Here is a 14,084-nt window from a genome sequence, read left to right as displayed (position 1 = left end):
CGGGACGGAGCTCCATCCCTCCCTCTTTTGTCTCTTTTTTTTCCTTTAATATTTTTTCCTACCTCCTTTCGAAGAGTTGGGTTGCTTTTCTGGGTGCCTGATGTCCTCTGCTGGCATTCAGAAGTTGTTTTGTGGAATTTACTCGACGTTTAAATGCTCTTTTGATGAATTTGTGGGGGAGAAAGTGTTCTCCCCGTCCTACTCCTCCGCCATCTTGGCTCCTCCCCCCAAAAATTTAATTAATTTTTATTTTTAAAAGAGTTTATCACTTAAATCAACTTTATATCCATCAATTATACAATGGATAATAATCCTATAAGAGAATATTATACAGCAATGAAAAAAATTGACCAATATATAGAAAAAGAGAAAAAAAAAACAGAAGTATCTTACAATCTATGCTAAATTTAATGAAGGCAAAGAAAAGAATATACACTGTATGATCCTATGTATAAACAGTTCAAAAACTCATTCATGTTGTTTATCTTCCAAAGGAGAGAGATGCTAGTGTCTGAAAAGGAAAACACAGGGAGCTTAGGAGGGGCTGGTTATATCATATTTGTTGGTCAAGATAGTGGCCACACAGGGCACGGTCAATGTGACAGTTCACTGAGCTGTACACCGCTGAAGGGTGCATTTTTCTGTATAAAGATTTAACAGTATAGTGAAAGAAACCCCAACAATCATGGTTCATGAGCTACATATGACCTTACAAATCATTTAATCCAACTTATTTATTTTACAGATGAGAAAGAAATTGAAGCCAAGAGAAGGTCATAAGGTTGTCAAACAACAAGTGGAAACATTGCAAAAGGAACAAACCCCAAACAGGATATTTTAAAGTGTTATTACTTAGAGAATCTTGAACATATAGTTGGTTGATATGCCTAATATTAATCAAGGAGATAAATATCATTACCTATCCATACTACAGGTAAGATAACTGAGATGAAGAAAGATAGAGAAACTTACCGAAGGTCACAAAGTCAGGGGTGGTCAATGGTAATAACCTTAAGTGTTTGAACTCCAACATAGCTTCTTCTACATGCACCGGGTCTTCTTCATATTGCAGACTAAGTGAATATGAATGGATGTCATTAAATGCAAATTTGTTTTAAAATAAGTTAAAAGAACTAACCAAATCAGTTCTACTGAAGGCATTAGTCTGAACATCTCTAGGATGGGAGCCTTCAAACAGTATATGGTGTCTGAGGACTCAGAAGAATTAAAGAGCTAGTCCAGAGGTCAAAACACAAAAGTCCAAGTGCAGATTCCATTCACTGCAACTATGTAACATGTGACACTGGGCAACTCCTTGACTCTCTGACCACAAGAGTATCAAGGTTGTACAGTGGAGAGGTCTCTGGAATAATAGAGAAGAGCTATAATCCAAGATCAGTCATATTAACTATAAGACCCTGGGCAAGTTACTCAAACTGAGTTAGCTCAGTTTGTTGTCTACAAAGTGAAATATTCATCCCCTTGAAAAACTGATATATTTCACAAACCTCAAAGATCCTAATATAATATGTGGTAACTAACAGGCACTAAATAAATCATAGCACAGTTATTGCTATTTTATAGTTATTACTATTTTATGATTATTACTATTGTTAGTACTATTTGCATTATTTTTATTACTATTGTTCTTATTATTTGAAGAATCAACTAAGATTTTTTTTAAAGTATGTGCTTTGTAGAAGTTAAAGAGCTTTACAAACATGAGTTATCATTAATGAAGGAAAGTGTCAGAGTAAGATTTCCCAACCCACTCATTACGACAAAGAAACCACGACTGAGGAAAAAGAAACAAATCATATGACTTCATGAAACCAGAGCTAACAGGCTGGAGGAAATAAAAATGGAAACAGAAGCCTGAAACCCTACCCATCCTTTCTTTGGTCAAGTCTATTAGCTTCTGGTAGTATGGGAAACGAGGCTGACACTGCAAAATCCCCCCAGATCGTTGACCTTGTTCATCTTTTTTTTAAGATTTATTTTCAAGAAGCCCCTCCCATAGGTTCCTCTTAGCTAACCTGAGCCCAAGGCAGTAAAAAAGCTCCAAACAAGAGGGATAAACACTAACTTAGTCCAGGTTTTAAATCAACTTTGTTAAACTCTTCCCAAGCTTAGAGAATTCCACCTTGGTTGTGCAAATGGAGCCAGAAAATAATTCTAAACTACATACTACAGAACTTCATAGAATAAACGAAAGGCTCCAGATCCTAACCATAAGAACCAGGCCTTCCCACATGGAATTCTGCAACTCAGCACCAACGATGAGAGGCCCTCAATTACAGCTTCTTGCAATCATTTACGCATCCCCCCCAGGCACACACCGAAGCCACATTAGAGGTCAGCATTAGATAATGGCCACAGACATTCTAACCATTGCCAGCTCAAATCTCAACCACTAACACAGCCCACAGAGTACTCTTCTTTCTCATCTTCCAAATCCCCTTACAGACCCAAAACTACCCCTCTGGAAATTCTGACTCCAAAAGTTTGGTTGGGAGCCAGGCATCTGTGTTTTAGAAAAGCATCGTGAATAAGTCAGATGTGTAAGCTGGTTTGGAAACAACAGAGTATATTATGATGTGGTACATATTTAAGGAAGACAGTTTCATACTCATCCCTGCCACTTTCCAGCTATGAGACCTTAATCAGTTTACTTTTCTCTAAGCCTCAGCCTCCTCAAGTGAAATATGAGTTGCTGTGGATATCAAAGAAAACAAAGATACAAGGTTTCTTTTAGAAATAAAATAGTTCAGGGTTAGAGATGGCCAAGATAGTGGAGTCGGAAGACACTGAACTCACCTTCTTCCACAAACACAGCAAAATCAAAACAATTTACAGAGCTATTATCTATGAAAATGACCTGAAGACTGGCAGGAAAGACTAACCACACCTAAAGATACAGAGAAGGAACCACAACAAGATGGGTAGAAAGGGCAGAGATGCAGTAAAGTCAGGACCCACTCCCCTGGGCTAGTAACCCACAAACAGGAGAAATATCATAAATGCGTAAGTTCTCCCTAAGGAGCGAGGGGTTAAAGCTTCACATTGGGCTACCCATCCTGAGGGTCCTGAACCATAAAGATGAGCCTCCAGAAAGTCTGGCTTTGAAAACCATTGGATGTTCTACAGGAGAGCTGGAGGAAACAGTGACTTCACTCTAATTAGAGGGACACACTCAAAAGCTCACACACTCCAAGTTCCAGTGCAGAGGCAGCAGTTTGAAAAGAGGCTGAGTCAGACACATTTGCTGATGTTGAAGAGCCTCCCAGAGATGCAGGAGGCAATTGGGACTCTCCTAAGGGAAAGCACTGCAGGTGGAAGCCATTTGGGGAGCTTTTCTACTGAAATAACAATGGCACTGGCAAGATCCATTTTCAAGTCCTGCTTGTATGTCACCAATTAGCACCAGAGGCTTTCTAATACAACAATGGGCCAGCAACAGCTCATATCCCCCAGCCAGGCCATGCAGCCAACCATACAGGAAGCATCCTCCACTCTCCAGTGGGCAGGTAGCTACCAGGCCTGCTGGAAGGCAGGGTAGCCAACCAGGCTGAAGGCCAGTCCTATCTATCAACACACCCTCAACAGTCATCTGTGCCACAACAGTGGCCCACATAGGGGGCAGCCTAGAGCATCTAACTATGGTAAACACAGGGGAGCATGCGGCTGGATGCCAGAGTGTTGGCTACATAAGGTTACTTCTCCAAGATCAGAAGTGTAAGCAACACAATGAACATGCAGGAAGAAAACACAGAGAAGTGAGCAAAATGAGGATCAGGGAATATGGTCCAAACAGAGGAATAAGACAACACCTCAGAAAAAGAACTAATAAAGTGTAGATAAGAATCCACCCCATAAAGAGTTAAAAATAATCATCATAAAGATGTTAAATGAACTCAGGAGAATGAATGAATAGAGTGAGAAGTTGAACAAAGACTTGGAAAATATAAAGAAACAGATCAGAAGAATATGATAACTGAAGAAAAACATACACTAGAGGAAACAACAGTAGATGAGATGATACAGAGGCATGGATCACTGAACTGGAAGGCAAAACAAAGAAAATCACCTAACCTAAAAAGGAAAAAAAAAAAAGAATTTTAAAAAATGAGAGCAGTTTTAAGAGGTTTCTGGGACAACATCAAGTATACTAACATTCACATTATAGGGGTCCCAGAAGAAGAAGAGAGAGGGAAAGTGGCAGAGAATTTATTTGAAGAAATAGTAGCTAAAACCTTCCTTAACCTGGGGAAGGAAACTGACACCCCAGCTCAAGAAGGATAAAAAGTCCCAAACAAGATGAACCCAAAGAGATCCACACAAAGATACATTATACTTAAAATGGCCAGAACTGAAGATAAAAAGAGAACCTTAAGAGCAGCAAGAGAAAAGCAATGAGCTATATATAAGGGAACTCCCATAAGACAATCATGACTTTTCAGCAGAAACTCTGCAGGCCAGGGGCAGTGGCACAATATATTCAAAGCGGTGAAATGAAAAAACCCACAATCAAGAATACTCTACCTAGCAAATTTATCATTCATATACGAATGAGAGATAAACAGTTTTACAGACAAGGAGTAGCAAAAAGAGTTCAGTAGCACTAAAACAACTTTATAAGAAACATTAAAGGGACTTCTCAAGAGGAAAAAAAAAAAAGACTACAACTAGATACATGAAAATATGAAAGGAAAAATCTTACTGGAAAAGGCAAGCACCCAGTAAAATGAGTAGATCAACAACTTATATACCCAGTAGGAAAGTAAAAAGACAAAAGCAGTAAAATCATCTACATTCACAAGTAATTAAGGGGTATACCAACAAAAGAAAAACTGTAAAATATATCAAAAACATTAAAGTAGGGGAGTGGGAGTACATACACAGGGTGATTGAAATGTGTTCAAACTTAAGGGCTTATCAAGTTAAAATGATTATATTAATATGTATGTATGTATGTGTATATTACCTCACGTTTACCAGAATGGCTATTACAAAAAAACAAATAACAAGTGCTGGCAAAGATGTAGAGAAAATGGAACTCTCATGCCCTGCTGACAAAAATATAAATTCATACAGCCATTACTACAAATGGTATGAAGTGAAGTGAAATGAAGTTGCTCAGTAGTGTCTGGCTCTTTGCGACCCCATGGACTGTAGCCTACCAGGCTCCTGGGTCCATGGGATTTTCCAGGCAAGAGTACTGGAGTGGGTTGCCATTTCCAAGTTTCCTCTAAATATCAAACTACCACACGACCCAGCAAATTCACTCCTGATTATTTACCTGAAGAAAATTGAAACACTAATTGGAAGAGATACGTGCACCCCGATGCTCAATGCAGCCTTATTTACAATAACCAATTTTTGGAAGCAAGCTGAGTGTTCACCAACAGATGAATGGATAACAAAGATGTGGTATAAATACACAATGGGATATTTAAGAATGAAATCTTGCCATTTGCAACAACTGCTAAATGAAATGTCAGACAAAGAAAGACAAATACCATGTGATCTCATTTATTTGTAGAAACTGAAAAACAAAGCTAACAAAAAAATAAAACAAAAAGGACTCACAGACACAGAGAATAAACTGGCCATTGCCAGAGTGGAGGTGGGTGGGACAGTGAAGGAAATAGGTAAAGGGGAATAAGAGGTCCATTTATAAAGTGTACAAGCCAGGGGGATAAAGAATATGGTCAATAATACTGTATGAGGACAGATGGTTACTAGACTTATCATGGTATAATTTCATAATGTATGAAAATGTCAAATAACTATGCAGTATACCTAAAACTAACATAATATTCTATGTCAACTGTGTTTCAGCTTGAAAAAAAAAAAAGGAAGGCAGCTTTAAAACTGGTCTATCCTTATCATTCAGAGGGCAGACAGAATGAAAACCACAGTCACAGAAAACTAACCAATCAGATCACATGGACCACAGCCTTGTCTAGCTCAATGAAACTATGAGCCATGCCATGTAGGGCCACCCAAGACAGGCAGGTCATGGCAGACAGTTCTGACAAAATGTGGTCCACTGGAGAAGGAATGGCAAACCATTTCATTATTCTTGCCTTGAGACCCCTATGAACAGTATGAAAAGGCAAAATGCCATGAAACTGAAAAATGAACTCCCCAGGTCAGTAGGTGCCCCATATGCTACTGGAGAAGAGTGGAGAAATAACTCCAGAAAGAATGAAAAGATGGAGCCAAAGCAAAAACAACACCCAGTTGTGGATGTGACGGGTGATGGAAGTAAAGTCTGATGCTGTAAAGAGTAATACTGCATAAGAACCTGGAATGTTAGGTCCATGAATCAAGGCAAATTGGAAATGGTCAAGCAGGAGATGGCAAGAGTGAACATTGACATTTTAGGAATCGGTGAACTAAAATGGACTGGAATGGGTGAATTTAACTCAGATGACCATTATATCTACACTGTGGGCAAGAATTCCTTAGAAGAAATGGAATAGCCATCATAGTCAACAAGAGTCCAAAATGCAGTACTTGGATGCAATCTCATCAACAACCGAATGATCTCTGTTCATTTCCAAGGTAAACCATTCAATATCACAGTAATCCAAGTCTATGCCCTGACCAGTAATGCTGAAGAAGCTGAATGTTTCTATGAAGACCTACAAGGCTTTCTGGAACTAACACCCCCAAAAGATGTCCTTTTCATTATAGGGGACTGGCATGCAAAAGTAGGACGTCAAGAGCTACCTGGAGTAACAGGTAAATTTGGCCTTGGACTACAAAACAAAGCAAGTCAAAGGCTAACAGAGTTTTGCCAAGAGAACATGCTGGTCATAGTAAACACCCTCTTCCAACAACACAAGAGAAGATTCTACACATGGACATCACCAGATGGCCAACACTGAAATCAGACTGATTATATTCTTTGCAGCCAAAAATGAAGAAACTCTATACAGTTCACAAAAACAAGACCGGGAGCTGACTGTGGCTCAGATCATGAACTCCTTATTGCCAAATTCAGACCTAAATTGAAGAAAGTAGGGAAAACAACAAGACTATGCAGGTAGGACCTAAATCAAATCCCTCACGATTACACAGTGGAAGTGACAAATAGAATCAAGGGATTAGATGTGATAGAGTGCCTGAAGAACTATGGAGAAGGTTTGTGGCATTGAACAGGAGGCAGTGATCAAGACCATCACCAAGAAAAAGACATGCAAAAATGCAAAAAGGCAAATTGTTATCTGGTGAGACCTTAAAAATAGCTGATAAAAGAAGAGAAGCTAAAGGCAAAGGAGAAAAGGAAATATACCCATTTGAATGCAGAGTTCCAAACAACAGCAAGGAGAGATAGAAAGCCTTCCTCAGTGATCAATGCAAAGAAACAGAGGAAAACAATAGAATGGGAAAGACTAGAGATCTCTTCAAGAAAATCAGAGATACCAAGGGAATATGTCATGCAAAGATGAGCACAATAAAGGATAAAAATTGTATGGACCTGGCAGAAGCAGAAGATATTAAGAAGAGGTGGCAAGAATACACAGAAGAACTATACAAAAAATATCTTCATGACCAAGATAACCACAAGAGTGTGATCACTCACCTAGAGCCAGACATCCTGGAATGAAAAGTCAAGTGGGCCTTAGGAATCATCACTATGAACAAAGCTAGTGGAGGTAATGGAATTCCAGTTGAGCTACTTCAAATCCTGAAAGATGATGCTGTGAAAGTGCTGCACTCAATATGCCAGCAAACCTGGAAAACTCAGCAGTGGCCACAGGACTGGAAAAGGTCAGTTTTCATTCCAATCTCTAAGAAAGGCAATGCCAAGAATGCTCAAACTACCGCACAATTGCACTCATCTCACATGATAGTAAAGTAATGCTCAAAATTCTCTAAGCCAGGCTTCAATAGCGGGTGAATGGTGAACTTTCAGATGTTCAAGCTGGATTTAGAAAAGGCAGAGGAACCAGAGATCAAATTGTCAACATCCACTGGATCATTGAAAAAGCAAGAGAGTTCCAGAAAAACATCTACTTTTGCTTTACTGACTTTGCCAAAGGCTTTGACTGTGTGGATCACCACAAACTGTGGAAAATTCTGAAAAGATTGGAATACCAGACCACCTAACCTGGCTTCTGAGAAATCTGTATGCAAGTCAGGAAGCAACAGATAGAATTGGACATGGAACAACATACTGGTTCCAAATCAGGAAAAGAGCATGTCAAAGGCTGTGTATTGTCACTCTGCTTTTTAACTTATATGCAGAGTACATCATGAGCAATGCTGGACTTGATGAGGCACAAGTTGGAATCATGATTGCCAGGAGAAATATCAATAACCTCAGATATGCAGATGACACCACCCTTATGGCAGAAGGCAAAGAACTAAAGAGCCTCTTAATGAAAGTGAAAGAGGAGAGTAAAAAAGTTGGTTTAAAACTCAACATTCAGAAAACTAAGATATTGGCATCCAGTCCCATTCACTTCGTGGCAAATATTGAGGAATCAGTGGAAACAGTGAGAGACTTTATTTTGGGGGGCTCCAAAATCACTACAGATGGTGACTGCAGCCATGAATTTAAAAGACGCTTGCTCCTTGGAAGAAAAGCTATGACCAACCTAGACAGCACATTAAAAAGCAGAGGCATTACTTTACCAATAAAGGTCAGTCTAGTCAAAGCTATGGTTTTCCCAGTAGTCATGTATGGGTGTGAGAGTTGGACCATAAAGAAAGCTGAGCACTGAAGAATAGATGCTTTTGAACTGTGGTGTTGGAGAAGACTCTTGAGAGTCCCTTGGACTCCAAGGAGATCCAACCAGTTCATCCTAAAGGAAATCAGTCCTCAATATTCATTGGAAGGACTGATGCTGAAGCTGAAACTCTGATACTTTGGCTACCTGATGCAAAGAACTGAATCATTGGAAAAGACCCTGATGCAGGGAAAGATTGAAGGCAGGAGGAGAAGGGGACGACAGAGGATTAGATATTTGAATGGCATCACTGATACACTGGACATGAGTTTGAGTAGGCTCTGGGAGTTGGTGATGGACAGGGAAGCCTGGCATGCTTCAGTCCATGAGGTCATATGGACACGACTGAGCAACTGAACTGAACTGAGAGATTCAGAAATACCACTGTAAGATTACAATCACAAGGACAGAAAAACATCCTAAAATCCTTCCTGTGGAAGGTTACATGGAACACCCTCCTCACCTTCCAAACTCCACTCATCCCTCATCTAAATTCTCCCAGACTCTCCTCTTAAAACCATGGACAAGTCACTGTGTCCTTGTCCTTTTTTTTTAAGTCTCCCACAGGCTTCCCCTGAGTCTCAAAAGGCTGGCTTAAGTGTTAATGATTAGGAAATGTCAGATACTAAAATAAAGAATAGCTGATGCAAGGCCCAAACAGATTGTGAAGGCTGAGGCTTCCAGGAGAGGGAATACCTGAGCTTTCCAGGGAGACCTTGGGAGGAGTGTTCCTGGCAGACAGCTTGGCCTGAGCAAAGACCCAGAAATATGAGCTCAGGCCTGGGCAGGATGTACAAGTGGTTGAGTGTGGACGGGCATGAGGTGTGATGCGAGCAGACTGGTGAGAGGCAGGTTGGTGAGCAGGTGAGACTGGTAGGTTTCTTCCTGCAGGCAATGCCCAGCATTGGAGGATTCTGAACAGGGATGATGGGGCCTGAGCCCACTCTGACAGGATCTGAGGGGCAGGAGAATGGAGAAGAGACTGGCATGAGGGGCTGGAGGTCAGGATGGAGAGGATGGGTGGCCTTGTTACACACCTAGGACAAGGGCCCTTTGAGAAGCCTGGCTGCGCATGAGAGAGAGGTAGGCAAGTACACCTGGAGGCAGGTATAGGGCTCAAGGAGGCCTTTTAAAGGTGAGAGACTTCTAAAGACAAGGACAGAAGGAATGAAATTGATTTCAGGTTTGTTGGGGACCCATGAAGGGGTCTGGCGTAGTTCTGAGGACCCAGCAGAGGCAGAAACCATGAGGTTGTGGCAGGAAAAGCAAACAAGCCCAGCTGGGGGCAGCTTCATTCCTGCCCCAAACGTACAGAACATTTGCTGCTCTGGGTTCCCCATCTAACAGTTCTGGATTTTTTTTTTTCTTTCTTTTTTTACTAGCAAACTACAGAGCCAAACTTCTGTGCATGCATGCTAAGTTGCTCAGTCGTGTCCAACTCTTTGCAATCCTATGGACCATAGCCCACCAGGCCCTGCCATCCATGGGATTCTCCAGACAAGAATACTAGAATGGGTTGCCATGATCTCCTCCAGGGGATCTTTCCGACCCAGGGGTCGAACCCGCATATGTCTCCTGCATTGGCAGGCAGGTTCTTTATCACTAGCGCCACCTGGGAAGATCCTCTTAATTGCCATCAACAAGTAGGCCATCAGCCTCATCGATCCCAGAACCATGGTGAGCAGTGACAGGGAAGAACAGGCTGGGGTAGGCTTTTCTGTCTATACTTCTAACAGGCCCTCAAACCCAGGCTCCATGAGACCCTGTCAGCCACCACCATCCTCATTTCATCCACCCTGCTGGCCACACGTCTTGAGAGGTTGTCAATGTTTGCTGTGTCTACTTCCTTACCTCTCATCTCTTCATCAAAACTGCTCTCTGAGTTACAAAGTCCTCACTTTAGTTACCAAGTCCTAAATCCATTCAACTCTTTAGTGCTTGGTCTTTCAGCATCATCAGATGCTACCACCCACTTCCTCCCTCCAAAATGCTCTTTGTTCACTTTAGTCAGGGTGGCAGTCTGTGCTGGGGTAACTGATGCTCAGATGTGTGGGCCTGAGCAGTTCCTACCAAAGGGCCCAGGAGGCAGAGTCCTACCACTGACACAGGAGGGCACAACTGGGGCTGCTGGTAAAGAGGGCATGACCTCCAACTTCCCCTTCGCCCCATGGGCCCACTTACCTGGTTTTCCTCACATCTTCCTTGGTCTTCCTCTCAGACACTTCCCTGGGCTGCTTCTCTACCCAGCCCAGACTCTGTTCCCCAAGACTATGTCTTCTTGTATCCCTCTTCCAATTCCACTGAATCATCTTATTTGGGACAACAGTTTCCATTTCTTGAGGCTCTTAAAATTCCAATTCCAGCCCCATACACCTGACGGCCTCCTGGGCTTCCTTGGCTATCCCACTAGCTGGTCCCAACCACAGCCTGCCTCGCACAGCAGTTCCATGGCACAGCTGGACTCTACCCTCTGGCTCCTTTCCCCATCTGAGGGCCCAAGTCTTTCATGCGGGTAGTGTCTCTGGGCTGGAGCTGAGGACAGTGAGGCCAGACAGTCCAGATGTTCAGCTTCAGACTCCCACTGCTCCCACAGGACATCCTGACCACTCACCCCTTCACCAAGATCTCCAACTAGAACAGAGGCAACACCCTGCACATCAGCATATACATGGGAATATGAGGTCCAGAGAAGGAGGGGGAGTAGGTGATGGTCACACAGTGGGATGCAACTCACTGCTTCTAACACTGGGTTCTCAGTTCTAGTTTCCCTTGATGGTCAAAGGTCACTGGGTGGACATAGGATTGAGCGCATCATCCCCTTGGGGAATCAGCCAGCGACAAACTATAAGGAAGCAGCCCATGCACACTGTACAACAGGATGTGTGAGTGGGGTGAGATCTTTGCCCTGCTCATGCCCATGCCACCTCTCCTTCTCTGACTCTGAACGGCATCACTCTGGCACTCCTCCCTTGTCTTTGTCAGCCTGAGTGACCACAGAGAGCCCCAAAGATTGTATCAATTACCTTCTGAGTTCCTGAGAGGTTGCCTTTATTTACAGGCTGATGTTCACCACAGCCACTCCTTAGTGGGGAATACTATGAAGGGTTAGAATGACACAAATCCTGTGACACCCGGAGAGAAACCAGCTCCAGCTCCAGGATAACAAGTATTTTCCATTTGCTCATCCCCTTGAAATGCATTCTTTATAGAAAGGCTAGACCAGAATGGTTTTTTGAGAATCTCCCTAGCTCTCCTGAACTCCTTTCTTGACCTTTCTCTACTATCAGGTCACCCTGAGGTACAGAGAGGAAGGAGAAAGCGACTGTGGCTAAATTTCCTCCAAGAACATCCTGTACGAGAATGATGACACACTAGTAGAGGAGGAATGTACTATATAAAAGGATTCCTCAGAGGAGGATTCAACAACAGGGGTCTCAGGGTTGAATTTCAGGGCTGGGGTGTCTTTGGTGGGTTCTGTGGATCTAGACTCTTTGTGGTAGGGGGGTCATTATGTTTCACTTGTGGGGGAGGTGTCTGTCTGATGATCACTTAGCTACGAACTTGGTTTGATGGTCTTCTTGGGGGATGCTGGTGCTATGACCTCCCCCTTGTGGGCCTCTGGCGATTAAACCTGCCCTCTGGAGAGGGCACTGCCTTGAGGGGCACTGGTGCTCTGACCTCTCTCTTAGGGGATGCTAGGGGTCTGGCTTCCATCTTGGGGGGTGCTGGTGGTTTAATCACCCCCTTGGGGTGCACTGGTGGTTTGACCTCCCCCTTGAGTGGCGCTGGTGGTTTGATGTCCCCCTTGGTGGACACTGGTGGCTTGATTTTCTCCTTGGGAGACACAGGTGGTTTGACATTCCCCTTGGGGAACACTGGTGATCTGATGTTCTTGGCAACCCCTGGTAGCATGTTTCTCTTAGGAGGATCCTGATGGTGTGACAGCTTCCTCCCCGGGGGCTGCTGTGATACAGAAGGAGCTTGGGTAGCTGAGGGTTCTTTTGATCTAGGCTGGCTGGAAGATGGCAAGAGTCCAAGGGTTTCCAATGACCCTTTTTCCATGTTAGAGGCTGTTTCCTGAATGTCTGTAGAAGACAGAAAAGACATAAGCACATATTCCTCAATGTCACAATACCACAATCTATGTTTTTTATGTGGTGAACTCATAGTTACCTATTAAATGTTACAATCATTCCCATCTCCCCAGGCTCATTCTTCTGAGCTTCCTCCCCTAAGATTTTGGGCAAGCTTATATCAAGCCCTTCAATTCTGCCTGGCACAAAAAAGTCCATTATATGAGTGTGAGGCTTACCAAGGAAGCTCTCAGAAAGAAGGGACTAACATTAGCTTAAAGATTATATATATGTGTGTGTGTGTGTGTGTGTGTGTGTGGTGTGTGTGTGTTTTATTATAATTGCTTCCAAATCAGCTCATATAGAAAAAATGAACACTAGACTGTTAGATTCTTGAGGGAAAGGACTTTGATTTCCTTGCCACTATACTTCCATTACCAGAAAAATATTTGTCACACACTAGGTGCTTGTTAATTTTTTTTAAACTAATTTACTGATAAAAAAAAAAAAACTGGTAATAGAGAGCTAGAGAATTCAGACCTACTTCATACTCAAGACAATTTTTTAAATGGATAAACACAAAAAAAACTTATTTAAATTAAGAGTTCATAATAATAGTTTTTTTTTCTTTAAATTTTATTTTATTTTTAAACTTTACAATATTGTATTAGTTTTATTAGTTTTGGCTAATATTGTATTAGCCAAATATCGAAATGAATCCGCCACAGGTAAACATGATAACCTAAAGAGGTAAGCCCACAATACTGTCTATAGGATACTCACTTTAGATATAAAAATACATATAGATTAAAAGTAAAAAGATAGAAAAAGATATACCATATTAACTCTACTGAAAAGAAAGATGAAGTTGCTGTTAATACTACACCAAGTAATTCAGAGCAAAGAATACTACCAGGAATAAAGGAAGTAATTTCATAATCAAATAGAGAGATTATCTTATCAAGAAGATATACAATTCTAAATATTTATGCAACTACGAGTTTCAAAACACTTAAAGCAGACAAAAATAGGACAGCAAAGAGAAATAAAAAAAAACTACAATTACACTTAAAGATTTAAATACTTCATTCTCAATAACTGAACCAAAATCAGTACGATATAGAAGACTTGAAAAACACCATTAACCAACTTTATCTAATTGACATTTATAGAACAGTCTACCCAATAATAAGAGAATACATATTCTTTTCATATGCACATGGAAAACTTACCAAGATAGAACATACCCTGGGCCTCAAATTGTGAT

General features: G+C 41.7%; 1 protein-coding gene across 7 annotated transcripts in view; it reads right to left on the bottom strand.

Annotated features, from left to right (window-relative positions):
• Positions 1–486: 486 nt before the first annotated feature.
• The window catches only part of LOC109554006 (glycerophosphodiester phosphodiesterase domain-containing protein 4-like), a 165,130-nt gene continuing 151,532 nt past the window's right edge, over positions 487–14,084 (bottom strand). For 5 of the 7 annotated variants that reach the window (XM_070783305.1, XM_070783304.1, XM_070783310.1 and 2 more), the window contains one exon: positions 487–12,829. In XM_070783305.1, coding sequence (XP_070639406.1) covers positions 12,339–12,829 — 491 coding nt within the window. In that variant the 3' untranslated portion in view covers positions 487–12,338. The remainder of the gene's footprint in view (positions 12,830–14,084) is intronic. The other 2 variants (XM_070783312.1, XM_070783313.1) reach the window with 1 other exon arrangement.

The sequence above is a fragment of the Bos indicus genome, chromosome 29 (assembly GCF_029378745.1).
Source record: "Bos indicus isolate NIAB-ARS_2022 breed Sahiwal x Tharparkar chromosome 29, NIAB-ARS_B.indTharparkar_mat_pri_1.0, whole genome shotgun sequence".
NCBI lineage: Eukaryota > Metazoa > Chordata > Mammalia > Artiodactyla > Bovidae > Bos > Bos indicus.
This window is presented reverse-complemented; position numbering and strand designations above follow the sequence as displayed.